Here is a 21237-nt window from a genome sequence, read left to right on the forward strand (position 1 = left end):
CGTTCCTTCATACCCTGCTACTTAATGTTGGTATAGTTTCTGATCTAGCTGCCTGTAGTTTTTTAAACTTTACTGCAGTTGAATATAAATTGCTCTTTCTCACACCGAGTGTTGATAGGCCTAATCCTGTTTGTTTTGTTGGTGCACATGGCCCCAGCAAAAGCCTTTGTGATCATGAATTTCCCTCCCATGTTTCACTGTTGGCCTTGCAGCCTGTTATGGTGGTCATTCTAGTGCAACAGCCAGAGGCTGTGTAAATGGTAAAGAAATGCATAATCTGTGGTGGGACACAGCCTTTGTTTATATTTTCAGTAATCATTGATAACAAAGAGAAAAATATTTATGATTGCATTAATCCTTCTAAGCCAAGAACGAGGGATTTCCTACTGTCCTTGCCACCAACTCTGCACTGCTGCACACACGGTTTAGCAAGTGTAATCCTCACCTCCTTACCCTTGTCTGGAATTGCTTCAAGGCTTTTGGTAAAATATCTTTACTTCTGCTTTTGTTGCCTGCAGTGAGTGCCAGGGGTTTCTCTGACAAATGTTAGTTTAAATGCAGAATCGTGGAGTGTTTGGTTAGAAAACCCTTTTCTGTGTCCATCATTCAGCAGCCCTGTTTTTCCCTTTCAGCTTCCTCCCAGCAGGACTCGTCAGAAACACGTGAGAATCCTGAGGTCGAGGTCACTATTGAAGGTCAGTTCAGTGGTTCATTGATTTCAGTCTGTTGGGCATTTTTATATCCAAAAAATGCTTTCCAGTGCCTGGGTTACTTGTCCCTGAATAAACAGACTTATGTGCCAGTGTTGACTGCAGCTTGGATTGTGCACTGCTTGGTAAACAGGTCTAGTCCCAAAGTTTTATAAAGCCACAATATGCTGAAGCATATTGGACTTCCTGGGCTGGTTTTGAAATGATGCCTGGCAGCAGTTTGCATCTTTCACGTTCGTTTCAAGCGTTGGTAATGAAAAATACTCATTGAACAGACGAGATGTTATAACTTTCATTCCTTCTGAAGAACACATTGTTTTGTAAGCAGACTGTAGTTATATAAAATTTCTGGTGAACACTCGCTTCTGGAAAGAACTGTACCAGAACAGAAGGGCTGTGTTACAGGTGGCATAAGTGAAGCCTCAATTTATTTGCCTCATAGCGATAAATATGGGAGAAAAACCTTTGTACTTGCCACTTGCCTTTCTCATCTGAATGGCACTAAAGCCACTGCCCAGTGTTGCTGTTGGTTTCAATCTAGGATCTTGGTTGGTAGTCAGCTCTGTTTTTTGTGTCTGTGGATTACATGTCCTGTGACTGCTTTAAAACACTTTTGAGAGTGGCTTTTGCAGTGCTGCCTTCTGGAATTCGGTTCGGATTGAGACCACCCAATTAGCAATTTATGAAATAGGCAGGGGCATTTAGGACAGAAGCTGACATTTCTGGCATTACAATTACCTTCTTTTTCATCCAGCAATAAAAAACTCTTACATTACCTCAACAGAAGAGGTAATAAGAGACGAGTCGTTAAGTTCTGTGTATCCGTAAAGGCCTTTACGCAAAAGTAAAAATGGTCTGAAGGGGTTTTGTCTGACGGAATATAATACAACTGCATAGGTACAAGGTGTGTCAATATGTTATTCTTGTGTAGCAAGCTACTGGGTACCTGCTATTCTTTATGTGAAATTGATTGTCTTTGTCTGTTGAAATGGTTCGTTTTCCATTAAGGTTGCAGGTGTTGGGAATTGGACAGTCTTCCTAGCCCATGGACCTAAGGAGGATAGGGTTGGATTGAGAAGTGACTGGCTCAGTAGCAGCTCACACAAAAATTCCTGCATTTGCAGTTTTCCTGTCTGTCCATGTGTGTGTGTTTAAGGTGGAGTTGACCTGTTACATGAGTTTTCATTTGTGTCCATTAGTTTTACAGTGTTTCAAAACTGGTTTTAGCACCTTTGATCTCTTCAAGACCAAACTTAGGTGCTGTTGTTGCGAGACTTTCTGGTGGAAGGGTACTACTTCCAGTTAGATAAAAAAAATGTCACCTATATCTGCACAGTTTATTTCCTGATTTCCTTTTGCTGTTGCATGGTCATTTTATGATTATGAGGTTTGCAGTCATGTTGCAAAACACAATGTTTTTGTTAGGAAGTACAGAAGCAACTGTGCTTTTTTCTGTCTTGTGCCTTACAGAGGCTGTCTTGCACAGGTTATTGCTACAGGGGTAGGAAGAGGAGCTTTCTAAAGTTTCTCACATAAGTAATGTGTTGCACAGTTTGGTGCCCTGATAAGCCCAGTCCAATACTTGCATTAGAACTGTGAAATTCATAGCAGTTCCAGCAATGCACATGAGTTCTCTGGACATTGAACCAGTGATATTTTTATGTTTCTTTAAGATGACGATGACTATCTGCCCCCTAACGAGAGACCAAAAGATGCTCAGTCAACTAATGGAGCTGACAATTCTGGGAGAAGAAAAGTGGAAAAGTGCAATGTTGGTAAGTGTAGAGTAAGATACACGCAGGTATCCCCCCAAAATACCAAGGCATTGGAACGATCCCAAAAAAGGTTTATTTCCAAGACAAGAACACAAAAACTTAAAAAACAAAATCTACCCCAGCTGAGGAAAAATGCTGGGCCTGAGGAAAATGCTGCTACCTTCTGATCTCTGCCAGGCTTGTTTTCTTCTCTGGCCTCCTCCCCCCAGGCTCACCACCAGCATGACCTGTAACAACCATGAGGGTTTCTCTCTCCCCAGCCCAGAGAGAGAGACTGCAACTTTTTCTCTGGAATGCAAAAGGTGAAGGGAAGGGAAAACATCCAATTATTTTTTAAAAGGTACTCTTGGGCAGGAGGGACTACCTTAGGGAAAACAAGTTCTAACTCCTCGTTACAAATTCTTCTTCTTACCCCTACAGTAAGATAAAAATAAAGCATCTTTTGTCCCTCTGCTTGGTTTTATAAAAAGATATGATGCTGCAGGAGCGAGACACACCAGTGCAAGCATTCATTTAAGAGCCCAGGGCTCTTTGTAGATGTATTGCAGGAGCATAATCATCATCATAGGCTACCTCTGTTGCTTTTTGTTCTTCAAAGTGAGCACGTGAATGGACACACAGAAAGTTGGGATCTTTTTGGTGGTGTTCTTTCATGATCCCTTCTGTAGAGTTCTCCACAGAAATGCATCCACACACCGTGGTTACTGTGGTCGAAGATGCTTCCCCTGGGATTTTTTAGAAGTCCTTTACCTCTCCTTTATTCCTTGGTTTGTTTTCATTTCTGGACACGTAGCCCATTCATCTGTCTACTTTTATAGTAGTCAGTATAGTCAGGTATATGTTTTTTACCCGATATGTGTAAAGGAAGCCACCAGTGTTCCGATTGCAGTGAAGGAACAGATGTGGAAACACCGTTAGAAGATTAGAGATGTGAAATGTTTTTTGTGAGAATAAATTAACGTAATCGGTTGTGGTTTTTTTACTGAAATATTGAAAAGGTGTCATCTTAGTTGGAGTTGTACTTCTTCTCCAACCACATTCCTCTTTTCGTATTTCCACAAGCTGCCTTTTGTGATTTTGGTTTTGTTTTAACCTCTCAAACTACACCACTCTGTGGCGTGCTAGAATCTTTTATTATTGTTTTTTAAACTTTTCGGATGCTCTCCAAGTGTTCTAAGCAGTCAGTTGATGTGACAGTTATTTCTGTGACCTGTACTGGTTTAAAAGTAAACCGGCAGGAGAAATGAAGCCAACCCAAGAGAGATTACAAGTCAGAGTTACAATTTACTAAAAAGATTACAGTAAATTCAGTGATAGAGAGAAAACTGGTTTTAACCCACAAAGGCAGCTGTATAACCCAGCACCCTGTGACAAGAACAGAACGGTGTTCATTTGCTGTTACCACGTGGCCCCCCCGGGTGCAAAGTAAAAAGGAAGGGAAGCCTGTTAGTCCAGATGATGGTCGCAGTTCTGCAGAAGTAATGATTGCCGTCTTGTCGAGAGTGGCAGTCACAGTCCTGTTGAAGTTCTCGTCCTCCTCTGGATCCGAAGAGTGGTACCAGAAGTCCCAAAGCCGGAGGATTATATATTCTCAGGTTCAGGTGGGAATGCCTAGTACATCCTCCAGGGCAGGAAGTTTCACAAGGGGTGATTTAACTCTGTGAGTCCTGGGATAATTTTGGAATCTTTGATGGTTTAGGTCATTGCAGCTGCCTATTATACCCATCCCTTATGGCCCAATAGCAGAGATGACCCTCTCAGGCTGGGTGTGAAGGTGCTAATGCCTCCCTGGAGGGGAGTTATGACAGCTGAGTCATTGGTGTGAAGACAAAAAAATCACTCACCTGAATGTCAGGGTTCTTCATCACTCAGTTTGTAGCCTGCGGTGTCAGGTGTGCCCTGGGAGCTGCTGCAAACGGTCCACTATTACCAGTCCATTAGAAATGATATAGAGGGTGTAGAATACAGAGTTTTGATTATACCCACATAGTGATAAAACAGGTCAAGACCTTGAACTATCTTGTCCAGGAGCTGCTTTATGCTGATGACATCGCCCTTGTTGCCCACACAGAAGCAGCTCTGCAGCGTTTAACATCCTGCTTTGCAGACGCTACTGAGCTCTTTGGGCTGGAAGTCAGCTTAAAGAAGACAGAAATTCCCTATCAACCTGCACCTCAGGAAGTCTTTCATCATCCCCATGTCATCATTGACCACTCAGAACTCAAATCAGTCCAGCAGTTTAATTACCTGGGTAGCCTCATCTCCTCAGATGGTAAGATTGACGGAGAGATAGACAACAGGTTAGCAAAGGTATAGTGCCTTCGGAAAGCTTCATAAAAGAGTTTGGCGAAATACACACTTGAAGAAAAGTACCAAGATCAGTGTTTACAAAGCCATAGTGCTGTCTACTCTCTTATATGGTTCTGAATCATGGGCCATTTACTGCCACCACCTGTGTCTCTTAGAACGCTTCCATCAATGCTGTCTCTGTACAATCCTTAACATCCACTGGTCAGATTATGTGACCAATCCATCTGTTCTAGAACAAGCAGCAGTCACAAGTATTGAGGCCATCTTGCTGAGAACACAGCTGCACTGGGCAGGACACGTCTCCAGGATGAAGGACCAACCACTGCCTCCCTAAGATCCTGCTCTATGGTGAACTGGCCACCGGCTGCCGTAAGAGAGGAGCCCCGAAGAGAAGATACAAGGACTCCCTGAAACAACATCTCATCCCTTGCCATATTGATCACCATAACTGGTCTACTCTGGCCTCCAATCGGGAGGTCTGGATGCACACCATCTATAACGCTGCTGTTTCCTTTGAGAACACACACAGGATCACTCTTGAGGAGAAAAGACAATGCAGAAAAATCGTACCTTGCAGAATATACCACCTAAGGAGTGTTTCTGCTGTACCTTTTGCAATTGGACGTGTCTATCGTGTATTGGCCTTATTAGCCAACAGTGTGCTTCTAACAAACGTGGGTAGAGCCCTTCCCAAATCTTCGTTCGTGAAACTGAACCATGATGATGATGATAAACAGGTCCAGGCCTCTGTAACTAGGACATGACCGTACTTTATGTTCCTGTCTACTAAAAGAAAGACCACCTAATTCTTTTGTTTTGTTGTACTTTGCATTTGGTAGTTATCCACCCAGCACTCACTCGGAATTAGAGCAAAACATCATACTGTGTTTTCCGTGGACGGGATGATCTGTTTGACATAGTTCAAATATACTCCAGTTAAGGTGTCTCAGTAGATGCTGCTGAACGTCTACTATAGACAACATCACGTGAAGGGCCTTTGAAACAGAGATTCCTTCCGACTTGCTCCCCAAGCGATATCATACTCCATCTTACAGAGATCTGAAAGAAGATGCTCTTGAAAATGCACAAGTGCAGCATTACTGTGCCAGAATAAGTAAAACACGTTCCTTCATACCCTGCTACTTAATGTTGGTATAGTTTCTGATCTAGCTGCCTGTAGTTTTTTAAACTTTACTGCAGTTGAATATAAATTGCTCTTTCTCACACCGAGTGTTGATAGGCCTAATCCTGTTTGTTTTGTTGGTGCACATGGCCCCAGCAAAAGCCTTTGTTATCATGAATTTCCCTCCCGTGTTTCACTGTTGGCCTTGCAGCCTGTTATAGGTGGTCATTCTAGTGCAACAGCCAGAGGCTGTGTAAATGGTAAAGAAACGCATAATCTGTGGTGGCACACAACCTTCGTTTATATTTTCAGTAATCATTGATAACAAAGGGAAAAATATTTATGATTGCATTAATCCTTCTAAGCCAAGAACGAGGGATTTCCTGCTGTCCTTGCCACCAACTCTACACTGCTGCACACACGGTTTAACAAGTGTAATCCTCCCCTCCTTACCCTTGTCTGGAATTGCTTCAAGGCTTTTGGTAAAATATCTTTACTTCTGCTTTTGTTGCCTGCAGTGAGTGCCAGGGGTTTCTCTGACAAATGTTAGTTTAAATGCAGAATCGTGGAGTGTTTGGTTAGAAAACCCTTTTCTGTGTCCGTCATTCAGCAGCCCTGTTTTTCCCTTTCAGCTTCCTCCCAGCAGGACTCATCAGAAACAAGTGAGGATTCTGAGGTTGAGTTCTCCAATGAAGAAGGTCAGTTCAGTGGTTCATTGATTTCAGTCTGTTGGGCATTTTTATATCCAAAAAATACTTTCCAGTGCCTGGGTTACTTGTCCCTGAATAAACAGACTTATGTGCCAGTGTTGACTGCAGCTTGGATTGTGCACTGCTTGGTAAACAGGTCTAGTCCCAAAGTTTTATAAAGCCACAATATGCTGAAGCATATTGGACTTCCTGGGCTGGTTTTGAAATGATGCCTGGCAGCAGTTTGCATCTTTCACGTTCGTTTCAAGCGTTGGTAATGAAAAATACTCATTGAACAGACGAGATGTTATAACTTTCATTCCTTCTGAAGAACACATTGTTTTGTAAGCAGACTGTAGTTATATAAAATTTCTGGTGAACACTCGCTTCTGGAAAGATCTTTACCAGAACAGAAGGACTGTGTTACAGGTGGCATAAGTGAAGCCTCAATTTATTTGCCTCATAGCGATAAATACGGGAGAAAAACCTTTGTATTATCACTTGCCTTTTTCATCTGAATGGCACTAAAGCCACTGCCCAGTGTTGCTGTTGGTTTCAATCTAGGATCTTGGTTGGTAGTCAGCTCTGTTTCTTGTGTTTGTGGATTACATGTCCTGTGACTGCTTTAAAGCACTTCTGCGAGTGGCTTTTGCAGTGCTGCCTTCTGGAATTTGATTAGGATTGAGACCACCCAATTAGCAATTTATGAAATAGGCAGGGGCATTTAGGACAAAGCTGACATTTCTGGCATTACTATTATCTTTTTGTCATCCAGCAATAAAAAACTCTTACATTACCTCAACAGAAGAGGTAATAAGAGACGAGTCATTAAGTTCTGTGTATCCGTAAAGGCCTTTACACAAAAATAAAAATGGTCTGAAGGGGTTTTGTCTGACGGAATATAATACAACTGCATAGGTACAAGGTGTGTCAGTATGTCATGTTATTCTTGTGTAGCAAACTGCTGGGTACCTGCAATTCTTTATGTGAAATTGATTGTCTGTTAAAATGGTTCGTTTTCCATTAAGGTTGCAGGTGTTGGGAATTGGACAGTCTTCATTGTCGCAGGGTATCTATCGTATTGTTAGGTTTGTTTGGTAGAAAAAGCAGACACACACACACACACACACACACACACACACAGAGTTGAGACAAGCGTTGTCTGCTGCGTTAGCACAGCAGCCTCCTTTATTTAGACAGCCAATCCACACTTTACCGCACACTTTCTCTAAACATAATTCCTAGAAAGCACCAGAGTACTAACACCTGCAATTCTGAACACAGCCAACATCTCTGTCCTTGCAGATTGCATCCTGCTTATCAACTTTTCAGTCAACTCCCAGCTTCTCAAGGCTACTCTGTTTATGGGAACAGTTAATTAACTTCACTGCTCTCATGGGGACGGCAATATACCATCCAATATTATAAGCTCGTCAACTTCTAGGGGCTCAACGGACCCGCCGCTTCCCCCTGCACTTAATAGCTCATGAACCTAAGGAGGATAGAGTTGGATTGAGAAGTGACTGCCTCAGTAGCAGCTCACATAAAAAATCCTGCATTTGCAGTTTTCCTGTCTGTCCATGTGTGTGTGTTTAAGGTGGAGTTGACCTGTTACATGAGTTTTCATTTGTGTCCATTAGTTTTACAGTGTTTCAAAACTGGTTTTAGCACCTTTGATCTCTTCAAGACCAAACTTAGGTGCTGTTGTTGTGAGACTTTCTAGTGGAAGGGAACTACTTCCAGTTAGATAAAAAAAATGTCACCTATATCTGCACAGTTTATTTCCTGATTTCCTTTTGCTGTTGCATGGTCATTTTATGATTATGAGGTTTGCAGTCATGTTGCAAAACACAATGTTGTTTTCGTTAGGAAGTACAGAAGCAGCTGTGCTTTTTGCTATCTTGTGTCTTACAGAGGCTGTCTTGCACAGGTTATTGCTACAGGGGTAGGAAGAGGAGCTTTCTAAAGTTTCTCACATAAGTAATGTGTTGCACAGTTTGGTGCCCTGATAAGCCCAGTCCAATACTTGCATTAGAACTGTGAAATTCAAAGCAGTTCCAGCATTACACATGAGATGTCTGGACATTGAACCAGTGATATTTTTATGTTTCTTTAAGATGATGACGACTACCTACCCGGTAACGAGAGACCGAAACGCACTAGGTCAACTACTGGAGCTGACAATTCTGGGAGAAGAAAAGTGGAAGAGTGCAATGTTGGTAAGTGTAGAGTAAGATACACGCAGGTATCCCCCCAAAATGCCAAGGCATTGGAACAATCCCAAAAAAGGTTTATTTCCAAGGAAGAACACAAAAATTAAAAAACTAAATCTACCCCAGCTGAGGAAAATGCTGGGCCGGAGGAACTCCTGCCTTCTGTTCTCTGCCAGGCTTGTTTTCTTCTCTGGCCTCCTCCCCCCAGGCTCACCACCAGCATGACCTGTAACAACCATGAGGGTTTCTCTCTCCCCAGCCCAGAGAGAGAGACTGCAACTTTTTCTCTGGAATGCAAAAGGTGAAGGGAAGGGAAAACATCCAATTATTTTTTAAAAGGTACTCTTGGGCAGGAGGGACTACCTTAGGGAAAACAAGTTCTAACTCCTCGTTACAAATTCTTCTTCTTACCCCTACAGTAAGATAAAAATAAAGCATCTTTTGTCCCTCTGCTTGGTTTTATAAAAAGATATGATGCTGCAGGAGCGAGACACACCAGTGCAAGCATTCATTTAAGAGCCCAGGGCTCTTTGTAGATGTATTGCAGGAGTATAATCATCATCATAGGCTACCTCTGTTGCTTTTTATTCTTCAAAGTGAGCACGTGAATGGACACACAGAAAGTTGGGATCTTTTTGGTGGTGTTCTTTCATGATCCCTTCTGTAGAGTTCTCCACAGAAATGCATGCACACGCCGTGTTTACTGTGGTCGAAGATGCTTCCCCTGAGATATTTTGGAAGTCCTTTACCTCTCCTTTATTCCTTGGTTTGTTTTGGTTTCTGGACACATAGCCCATTCATCTGTCTACTTTTATAGTAGTCAGTATAGTCAGGTATATGTTTTTTACCTGATATGTGTAAAGGAAGCCACCAGTGTTCCGATTGCAGTGAAGGAACAGATGTGGAAACACTGTTAGAAGATTAGAGATGTGAAATGTTTTTTGTGAGAATAAATTAACGTAATCGGTTGTGGTTTTTTTACTGAAATATTGAAAAGGTGTCATCTTAGTTGGAGTTGTACTTCTTCTCCAACCACATTCCTCTTTTCGTATTTCCACAAGCTGCCTTTTGTGATTTTGGTTTTGTTTTAACCTCTCAAACTACACCACTCTGTGGCGTGCTAGAATCTTTTATTATTGTTTTTTAAACTTTTCGGATGCTCTCCAAGTGTTCTAAGCAGTCAGTTGATGTGACAGTTATTTCTGTGACCTGTACTGGTTTAAAAGTAAACCGGCAGGAGAAATGAAGCCAACCCAAGAGAGATTACAAGTCAGAGTTACAATTTACTAAAAAGATTACAGTAAATTCAGTGATAGAGAGAAAACTGGTTTTAACCCACAAAGGCAGCTGTATAACCCAGCACCCTGTGACAAGAACAGAACGGTGTTCATTTGCTGTTACCACGTGGCCCCCCCGGGTGCAAAGTAAAAAGGAAGGGAAGCCTGTTAGTCCAGATGATGGTCGCAGTTCTGCAGAAGTAATGATTGCCGTCTTGTCGAGAGTGGCAGTCACAGTCCTGTTGAAGTTCTCGTCCTCCTCTGGATCCGAAGAGTGGTACCAGAAGTCCCAAAGCCGGAGGATTATATATTCTCAGGTTCAGGTGGGAATGCCTAGTACATCCTCCAGGGCAGGAAGTTTCACAAGGGGTGATTTAACTCTGTGAGTCCTGGGATAATTTTGGAATCTTTGATGGTTTAGGTCATTGCAGCTGCCTATTATACCCATCCCTTATGGCCCAATAGCAGAGATGACCCTCTCAGGCTGGGTGTGAAGGTGCTAATGCCTCCCTGGAGGGGAGTTATGACAGCTGAGTCATTGGTGTGAAGACAAAAAAATCACTCACCTGAATGTCAGGGTTCTTCATCACTCAGTTTGTAGCCTGCGGTGTCAGGTGTGCCCTGGGAGCTGCTGCAAACGGTCCACTATTACCAGTCCATTAGAAATGATATAGAGGGTGTAGAATACAGAGTTTTGATTATACCCACATAGTGATAAACAGGTCCATGTTGCTGATAAAGTCGGAAGGACCAAAACGACACAGATATCAGACATAGTCCAGGTGTAAGGTGATCAGGAAGCTGTTTATTACTCTCAGGTGTTTCTTTTACACTCTTTGTACACTATCATGCCACAACACAACTGGTCAAAAGTCTCAAGCATAAAACACTGTATATACTTTAATTGGTATTACAGAAGACACTGCACACACTCTTCTTAGTGACAATATACACATTTTGATTGGTGACCTTTGGTCTGGGCTGCATTACGTTTGTTCCGTCTGGCATTACAGTAAATATTTCCTAAAAGTTATTTAAATTCCTCGTCACTTATTGCCAGGCTGCTGACAGGTTCTCTGTCAACCCCGACAATTCCCCCTCTTTTTTTATTTTATGCCGCAAAGATGGCTTTGACAGTCTGTTACAGGACCCTTTGCAACAGGCTGATTAAGCAAGGCACCAGCATTGGCAACCCCTGATCCAAAGCTAAAAAGAAATACAGCAACAACATCCCACCAAGAAAGAATCCAGAGAACTCGTCCACCATTCAAAACAAGGATTCACTACAGTCCGAGAGATCCATGTAATACATTCCTCCAAAGTCTCAACACTCCAATACAAAAGCATTGTTAAGTTTGCACACACAGGTATTGTAACACATATATATCTACACAGTCTCTCTCTCTCATACAGTCTCCTTTCAGTCATTCATTGGTGGCCACCTCAGTCACTCTTCACTCACGCATAGCTGGAATTTCTATTATACTTTTACATTTTAATGCCAGAGTTTACATTTTTAGTAGTTTTTGGCCGTGTACTTCTCAGTTTGTCATCTTTGGCAGTCACGTCTAACAACTGTACCTGGCTTGAAAAGGAATACATACAAGGAATATAAGGCTTAACAAATTTAAATGAGGTCTTATCTGATTTAGCATCTGTTTATGCACCTGCATAGTCTCTTTTCCCCTTTTTTATATTTTAAAATGTTCATTTGATGTGTAATATGTTTTCTTGACAGCAATTTGTCTTATGAGTGAGTTAGGAATCTCTGCATATCTGTATCTTGCGGTAATTTGATTTTTCTACGCAGCACAATAAAAACAGTGTCATTTGAGTTAAAAGAATATAAGAAGGTAATGCCTGTACGCCTTCAATTTCCAACCAAAATGCACCCATTTTGTTTCACAACCCAAGTTCCACTGCTATAACCATTATTTGTTATTGATGCTATTTCATTTTGGGTACTAACTGCCAGTTAAGTCAAAGTTAAGAAGACAGTAGTACATACAGAGCATTTTAAAGGAGATGATTAAGGAACATCAAGAGAAATTACACATCATGTGTTATATTCGCTACTTGATCTTATATTTAGTTCCACTTGTCCCGTGGGCTTATTTGCATAAGTGTTCAAGTCAGTTCACTGTGGAGACAACGTAGTCTTGATACTCAGGCCACACAGCTGACTTAGTTATGCAGAAAAACCCCTTATTATTTGGCTGATAGACTTCTTCAATGAGTTTGCTGCAGGGAGACAGAAATGTGATGTCAGGAAGGGGGAAAAGGAAAGAAAGAAGGTTTAGTTTGCAATCACTGGACTACAGTAACCTGGATTAGGATTAAATTTTCTGAATTACTCTTAATTATTCTTTTAGTAAGCAGACATATAGAAGGGCAAAAAGGGAAAAAAATCAACAATTTAAACCTTTGAATTTAACTGCAATGAGTTAAAGAACTGTTTGAATAATAAAAATCTCAGGAGTTTTTAAACATCAGTAATTTAAGTATAAACGTAAGGTTTTGTCCCTTTACACAGACACCGAACAGTACTGCACTACTAATCTTACAGCCGGTCCCTGTAAGTTAGAACAAAAGGTATAAGTTAAAGCTTCTGTCTGTAGTTGAATATTGTATCACATTCTTAACAAAGTTAAAAAGAGAGAGTTATTTTAGTGAAAATTTCTGAAATTGCAATGCTCAAGTCATATGTGTTCTGTGTTATGTAAAGTCAGTACTTAAAAGTCTTATTTTTCCTGAGGTAGGTGGGACATGTTTGTGGCTTACTGAAATTTAATCTTTAAAGCACTAACATCTATTTTTCCATTAGAAGAATTATTATTACTTTCACTTTTAACATTAATTTAAAAGGGTATTAGAAATCTTGCATGGAATGAAGTGCGCTATAAAGCAATTTCCATTCATGTGTAAAATTCAGGGTTATGTTATTAGCACATCGTCTAATTCTGTATTTTTGTTCATCTTTTAGCAACATACTGTAAGAACTGTAAATTAATACAAATGGTATTTCACTTCTTGAATTTAGTTACTCATAATTCGCATCTTGATTGAACCGAAGGAATATTGTATCAAATATGGATTAACCTGTACAATACGTTATCGTGGGATCATCTACCCAACAGTGTTAATACTGAAAAAGAATTTCTGAACGTTTACATTAAGTATATTAAGAGAAACTTCACAGCAGTAGTCACTAAAGGAAAACAAAACAGTTATTAGAATTCATGCAGTACACTGCAAATAATTCTGTTAAAGAGGTTCATGCCCCCTCACACTGAGTATAATGTTGTAACTTTTAGAGATTTATGCTGGATGTCTGCAGCGTGACATGCACCCCAGTCTGTAAGAATTGTTTTAGCTCTGGAAAACCAGCAAATTACAACATTACTTGTCCTTACAGTTTTTCAAAACTTCCTAAATTGTGGAGAAGTTAAACCAATGTCTGAGTTACATGAGTAATGTGTGATTGGCAGCAACACATGATTTCTGTCTATAGTCATACCTAGAAAAATGAATAGATAAATCACTATTACAGTCTGCTAATACAGCTTGAAATTCAGTGTCTTCTGTGAGAAGTCAGTCCAAGTTGTCTCTGATGTCTGGGACGTAATTAACTCTCGGCTCTTGTTCATTTGCTTCTTTTAGTTGTTCTTCACCTTTAATAAAAAACTCACAAATTTGTTATTAATAGTTCAGTCAGTTTTAAGTGGGTATTGTGGGTAATTTCACAGTTTATCTTTGAAGCTGAAGGTCTAGTGATGATTCTGTGTGGTGTAATTCTCTCTGTTGGAGATAGGTTCCATGGCTTGGTTCTTTGAATTTTTCGTGGAGCATTCTTCAATCCTGCTTCTCAAATAACATTGGTTAGAACAATCACATTTAGTTTTAGCTCATCTTTTTAGGTCTCTAACTTCTGTATTTCCTTTTACTTTGCTTTTATCATTTTGAGCAGCATTTTATCATGTTGTACTGCAGAACAATTCTCTCCTATTGTAAAGTAAAACACACTGAATTTCAGGAAGGTCACTGTAACTTCAATAAAAGCAAATAGCAGCTTTCATTATGAAGAAACAATTGGCTGTTCAAAATCTCAGCATATGGAAATCCTTTAGAGGATGGGATTACTGATTTTGATAAGGGTTTTAGTTGCATAATTGGATTAAATATAGTTCTGCATCTTTTACTTTTTATTATCGAGCCACACATGGCTTGGGATTTTGACAGGATTCACAAATTCATAGGGCAGATTCTTGCCTCTCTGAATGTAAAAAATGAAACTGGAGAACAGTCACATCCTTTTAAAACTTAAGCAGTCTCACCCAGCCTCTGAAACGATATGATCGGCTAGGATTTATAAACAGCCAATTCTGAATTTTTGCTGATATTTATGTGTTTTTCTGGGATATGTGTTAAAACTTTAAACATCTTATTTAAACAAAATAGGTGTAACAGTTTAACTTACATAGAGGTATTTAAGAAGTTAACGCTTGTAAAGTAGCTTTCAACTTTAACAGTTTACATAAAGTCACAGTAAAACTCACTCAGGTTGTTTTAAACTAGGGTTTTGCTCCTAAGAGTATACCAGGGGATCCAGGATGCACACCTGGCAAAGCAGCAACACTTCTGGTTTAAACTTGTCACCTGATAACAGGGACACACTTCTGCTGCTTAGCACAGAGACTAGGACACATGCAGTTTAAACTTGAAATGCTGTCTGTTGTTAGGCAATTTCCTGTATTATATCTTTAGGTTTTATCTCTCTTTCCACAAAGGTGGAAACTTCCAGTTAGAAACAGTTCATTTATTTTTCCCTTTTTTCTCTGGCAAAAACTGCCCCTGTCAAAATAAGATATTTTTGAGCTAGGTATTCCACCAAATAAGTCTATCTTAAAGCTTCCTCAACAATCTCAAAAAACCTATCTGTAAAATACAGAAACAACAAAAGAATGTTTACAGAGCTGTTTGAGCGGGGGGGAGAAGGAAGGTAGCGCAACTGTGCTTAGCAGCTCTGCTGGAGAATCGTTCCCCCCACATGCCTTGGAATTTTCTTATCACAGGCAGTTGTCAACAGTTACTTTAAAAACTCTATTTCTCCATTACATTTATGTATGTATTTTAAAACAATTTTGGTTATTTTAGTGAGCAACTTCAGAAAACAATTAGTGAGACTAATTATGAAATTGTAAGACAATTTCTCTCTCCAATCAGAAGGTTACAAAGTTGCAATTTTTACAAAGTAGGAGAGTTTCACTCCTGCTTTTGAATTTTTCCTGGCAAAGAACTTTGTTTCTTCACATACACACACACAGTAACAATAATATTGTGAGCTCACAAAAACACATTCAACAGATGCTACAGTTAACACGAGAATTAGCAGAAATATCAGAAGGCAGTTTTTACCACCTCTTTTCTTCCCCCCACGGCAGAGATCGTCTTCTTCAGGCTTCCATGACACCAAACTTGATTTGTTGCATACTTTTTGTATTTTATCTTTCACACATTGTGAGACTGAAACAGCCAATTAGTACATGAACAAAAAATAAGTAACTCAGGCTGCGAAGAAGCAAGAAAAGGAGGTAGGTGCTGACTTTTAAGTTCGAAGGCTTATACAAGGATGGACCTTGCTGTCTTGTTTTCTGCCCAGCCCCCACTGTTCTAATTTATCTCTGTGCCTCTCCATTCGCTTAAATATCTTGACTTGAATTTCTTTTCTTAGTTGTTTTCTCAGTGGAATTATCTGGTGGAAAAACCAGATTTTTCTGCAGCAGTGGCAAGGGGGGGGGGCCCTTACTTCTTTTCTGTCTCCAGGAGTGAATTATTAAATTTTTCTGCATTTTTTTGCTTGGAGGTGTAGTTCAAGGACAATTTGTTACATTGGCAACCTGCTTATCTTTCTAGGCAACTGCGTTTCAGAGTTTTAGTTCTTATATGAATTATTGCATAGATTGTTACCTCCCGTACGCTTCTAAATCTTTCAAAGTCTCATGGAGCAAGTGTTAGGCAAACACATGAAATGCAACTTAACGTAGTAGCTTCAAAGCCTTATTTTCAGTACTGTAACAGCACACATCGTAAATTAAATTCAGCAACCTTGACATTCTTTCGGTTAAGGAGGACTTTCCACGTAGATAGAACTACACTTTCCTCCTTCATTATATGCTGTCCCATCGTTAAAATATTGTCCCCGGTGGCACCCCCATTAGCTTACCTAATGAGGGTTCGAAAAAGTTCAGGTCCGGACCTTTTCGCGGGAACGATCCCCGTTCTCAAGCTTCACCGGGCTACATTTCCCCTGTGCCTCGTCCCACAGATCCTCTCTCTCTCTAGGAGAGAAAATCTCTGCTCTTTCCCCCTCTAGGAGGGAAGTCACGGCAACCCCTCTCTCTCAGAGAGGAATCCCTCCAAACTCTTTCTCGCAGTTGGAGATAAATCCTTCTTCAACGCTGCAATCACATCGGCGTCTCCATATGTCACTGATAAAGTCGGAACGGCCAAAACAACACAGATATCAGACGTAGTCCAGGTATAAGGTGATCAGGAAGCTGTTTATTGCTCTCAAGTGTTTCTTTTATACTCTTTGTACACTATCATACCACAACACAACTGGTCAAAAGTCTCAAGCATAAAACACTGTATATACTTTAATTGGTATTACAGAAGACGCTGCACACACTCTTCTTGGTGACACTGAAGACACTGTGCATGCTGTGACATGCTGTTGGGTGACACTATACACATTTTGATTGGTGACCTTTGATCTGGGCTGCATTACGTTTGTTCCGTCTGGCATTACAGTAAATATTTCCTAAAAGTTATTTAAATTCCGCGTCACTAATTGCCAGGCTGCTGACAGGTTCTCTGTCAACCCCGACAGGTCCAGGCCTCTGTAACTAGGACATGACCGTACTTTATGTTCCTGTCTACTAAAAGAAAGACCACCTAATTCTTTTGTTTTGTTGTACTTTGCATTTGGTAGTTATCCACCCAGCACTCACTCGGAATTAGAGCAAAACATCATACTCTGTTTTCCGTGGACAGGATGATCTGTTTGACATAGTTCAAATATGCTCCAGTTAAGGTGTCTCAGTAGATGCTGCTGAACGCCTACTATAGACAACATCACGTGAAGGGCCTTTGAAACAGAGATTCCTTCCGACTTGCTCCCCAAGCGATATCATACTCCATCTTACAAAGATCTGAAAGAAGATGCTCTTGAAAATGCACAAGTGCAGCATTACTGTGCCAGAATAAGTAAAACACGTTCCTTCATACCCTGCTACTTAATGTTGGTATAGTTTCTGATCTAGCTGCCTGTAGTTTTTTAAACTTTACTGCAGTTGAATATAAATTGCTCTTTCTCACACTGAGTGTTGATAGGCCTAATCCTGTTTGTTTTGTTGGTGCACATGGCCCCAGCAAAAGCCTTTGTTATCATGAATTTCCCTCCCGTGTTTCACTGTTGGCCTTGCAACCTGTTATAGGTGGTCATTCTAGTGCAACAGCCAGAGGCTGTGTAAATGGTAAAGAAATGCATAATCTGTGGTGGCACACAACCTTCGTTTATATTTTCAGTAATCATTGATAACAAAGGGAAAAATATTTATGATTGCATTAATCCTTCTAAGCCAAGAACGAGGGATTTCCTACTGTCCTTGCCACCAACTCTACACTGCTGCACACACGGTTTAACAAGTGTAATCCTCCCCTCCTTACCCTTGTCTGGAATTGCTTCAAGGCTTTTGGTAAAATATCTTTGCTTCTGCTTTTGTTGCCTGCAGTGAGTGCCAGGGGTTTCTCTGACAAATGTTAGTTTAAATGCAGAATCGTGGAGTGTTTGGTTAGAAAACCCTTTTCTGTGTCCATCATTCAGCAGCCCTGTTTTTCCCTTTCAGCTTCCTCCCAGCAGGACTCATCAGAAACAAGTGAGGATTCTGAAGTTGAGTTCTCCAATGAAGAAGGTCAGTTCAGTGGTTCATTGATTTCAGTCTGTTGGGCATTTTTATATTCAAAAAGTGCTTTCCAGTGCCTGGGTTACTTGTCCCTGAATAAACAGACTTATGTGCCAGTGTTGACTGCAGCTTGGATTGTGCACTGCTTGGTAAACAGGTCTAGTCCCAAAGTTTTATAAAGCCACAATATGCTGAAGCATATTGGACTTCCTGGGCTGGTTTTGAAATGATGCCTGGCAGTAGTTTGCATCTTTCACGTTCGTTTCAAGCATTGGTAATGAAAAATACTCATTGAACAGACGAGATGTTATAACTTTCATTCCTTCTGAAGAACACATTGTTTTGTAAGCAGACTGTAGTTATATAAAATTTCTGGTGAACACTCGCTTCTGGAAAGATCTTTACCAGAACAGAAGGGCTGTGTTACAGTTGGCATAAGTGAAGCCTCAATTTATTTGCCTCATAGCGATAAATACGGGAGAAAAATCTTTGTATTATCACTTGCCTTTCTCATCTGAATGGCACTAAAGCCACTGCCCAGTGTTGCTGTTGGTTTCAATCTAGGATCTTGGTTGGTAGTCAGCTCTGTTTCTTGTGTTTGTGGATTACATGTCCTGTGACTGCTTTAAAACACTTTTGAGAGTGGCTTTTGCAGTGCTGGCTTCTGGAATTCAATTAGGATTGAGACCACCCAATTAGCAATTTATGAAATAGGCAGAAGAGGTAATAAGAGTAATTAAGTTCTGTGTATCCGTAAAGGCCTTTATGCAAAAGTAAAAATGGTCTGAAGGGGTTTTGTCTGATGGAATATAATACGACTGCATAGGTATAAGGTGTGTCAATATGTCATGTTATTCTTGTGTAGCAAACTGCTGGGTACCTGCAATTCTTTATGTGAAATTGATTCTCTTTGTCCGTTTGTTGTCCAATACTTGCATTAGAGCTTTGAAATTCAAAGCAGTTTCAGCATTGCACGTGACTTGTCTGGACATTGAACCAGTGATATTTTTATATTTCTATAAGATGATGATGACTACCTGCCCCCTAACAAGAGACCGAAACGCACTAGGTCAACTAATGAAGTTGGCAATTCTGGGAGAAGAAAAGTGGAAAAGTGCAATGTTGGTAAGTGTAGAGTAAGATACACGCAGGTATCCCCCCAAAATGCCAAGGCATTGGAACAATCCCAAAAAAGGTTTATTTCTAAGGCAAGAACACAAAAACTTAAAAAACAAAATCTGCCCCAGCTGAGGAAAATGCTGGGCCGGGGGAACTCCTGCCTTCTGATCTCTGCCAGGCTTGTTTTCTTCTCTGGCCTCCTCCCCCCAGGCTCACCACCAGCATGACCTGTAACACCCATGAGGGTTTCTCTCTCCTCAGCCCAGAGAGAGAGAGACCGCAACTTTTTCTCTGGAATGCAAAAGGTGAAGGGAAGGGAAAACATCCAATTATTTTTTAAAAGGTACTCTTGGGCAGGAGGGACTACCTTAGGGAAAACAAGTTCTAACTCCTCGTTACAAATTCTTCTGAAAGGGTGCCACCCCTACAGTAAGACAAAAATAAAGCATCTTTTGTCCCTCTGCTTGGTTTTATAAAAAGATATGATGCTGCAGGAGCGAGACACACCAGTGCAAGCATTCATTTAAGAGCCCAGGGCTCTTTGTAGATGTATTGCAGGAGCATAATCATCATCATAGGCTACCTCTGTTGCTTTTTGTTCTTCAAAGTGAGCACGTGAATGGACACACAGAAAGTTGGGATCTTTTTGGTGGTGTTCTTTCATGATCCCTTCTGTAGAGTTCTCCACAGAAATGCATGCACACGCCGTGTTTACTGTGGTCGAAGATGCTTCCCCTGAGATATTTTGGAAGTCCTTTACCTCTCCTTTATTCCTTGGTTTGTTTTGGTTTCTGGACACATAGCCCATTCATCTGTCTACTTTTATAGTAGTCAGTATAGTCAGGTATATGTTTTTTACCTGATATGTGTAAAGGAAGCCACCAGTGTTCCGATTGCAGTGAAGGAACAGATGTGGAAACACCGTTAGAAGATTAGAGATGTGAAATGTTTTTTGTGAGAATAAATTAACGTAATCGGTTGTGGTTTTTTTACTGAAATATTGAAAAGGTGTCATCTTAGTTGGAGTTGTACTTCTTCTCCAACCACATTCCTCTTTTCGTATTTCCACAAGCTGCCTTTTGTGATTTTAGTTTTGTTTTAATCTCTCAAACTACACCACTCTGTGGCGTGCTAGAATCTTTTATTATTTTTTTTAAACTTTTTGGATGCTCTCCAAGTGTTCTAAGCAGTCAGTTGATGTGACAGTTATTTCTGTGACCTGTACTGGTTTAAAGTAAACTGACAGGAGAAATGAAGCCAACTCAAGAGAGATTACAAGTCAGAGTTACAATTTACTAAAAAGATTACAGTAAATTCAGTGATAGAGAGAAAACTGGTTTTAACCCACAAAGGCAGCTGTATAACCCAGCACCCTGTGACAAGAACAGAACGGTGTTCATTTGCTGTTACCACGTGACCCCCCCGGGTGCAAAGTAAAAGGAAGGGAAGCCTGTTGGTCCAGATGATGGTCGCAGTTCTGCAGAAGTAATGATTGCTGTCTTGTCAAGAGTGGCAGTCACAGTCCTGTTGAAGTTCTCGTCCTCCTCTGGATCCGAAGAGTGGAGTGTTTGGTTAGAAAACCCTTTTCTGTGTCCATCATTCAGCAACCCTGTTTTTCCCTTTCAGCTTCCTCCCAGCAGGACTCGTCAGAAACAAGTGAGGATCCTGAGGTTGAGGTCACTCTTGAAGGTCAGTTCAGTGGTTCATTGATTTCAGTCTGTTGGGCATTTTTATATTCAAAAAATGCTTTCCAGTGCCTAGATTACTTGTCCCTGAATAAACAGACTTATGTGCCAGTGTTGACTGCAGCTTGGATTGTGCACTGCTTGGTAAACAGGTCTAGTCCCAAAGTTTTATAAAGCCACAATATGCTGAAGCATGTTGGACTTCCTGGGCTGGTTCTGAAATGATGCCTGGCAGCAGTTTGCATCTTTCACGTTCGTTTCAAGCGTTGGTAATGAAAAATACTCATTGAACGCACAGGATGTTATAACTTTCATTCCCTCTGAAGAACACATTGTTTTGTAAGCAGACTGTAGTTATATAAAATTTCTGGT

At 40.7% G+C, this 21237-nt stretch overlaps 1 protein-coding gene across 23 annotated transcripts in view; it reads left to right on the plus strand.

Moving 5' to 3' along the window:
- The window catches only part of GTF2I (general transcription factor IIi), a 112268-nt gene that overhangs the window by 31470 nt on the left and 59561 nt on the right, over positions 1 to 21237 (plus strand). For 8 of the 23 annotated variants that reach the window (XM_032707809.1, XM_032707808.1, XM_032707810.1 and 5 more), the window contains exons 11-17: positions 633 to 695; positions 2384 to 2485; positions 6551 to 6616; positions 8725 to 8826; positions 18005 to 18070; positions 19085 to 19186; positions 20807 to 20869. In XM_032707809.1, coding sequence (XP_032563700.1) covers positions 633 to 695; positions 2384 to 2485; positions 6551 to 6616; positions 8725 to 8826; positions 18005 to 18070; positions 19085 to 19186; positions 20807 to 20869 — 564 coding nt within the window. The remainder of the gene's footprint in view (positions 1 to 632; positions 696 to 2383; positions 2486 to 6550; positions 6617 to 8724; positions 8827 to 18004; positions 18071 to 19084; positions 19187 to 20806; positions 20870 to 21237) is intronic. The other 15 variants (XM_032707817.1, XM_032707820.1, XM_032707826.1 and 12 more) reach the window with 5 other exon arrangements.

The sequence above is a fragment of the Chiroxiphia lanceolata genome, chromosome 20, assembly GCF_009829145.1.
Source record: "Chiroxiphia lanceolata isolate bChiLan1 chromosome 20, bChiLan1.pri, whole genome shotgun sequence".
Classification (NCBI taxonomy): Eukaryota; Metazoa; Chordata; class Aves; order Passeriformes; family Pipridae; genus Chiroxiphia; species Chiroxiphia lanceolata.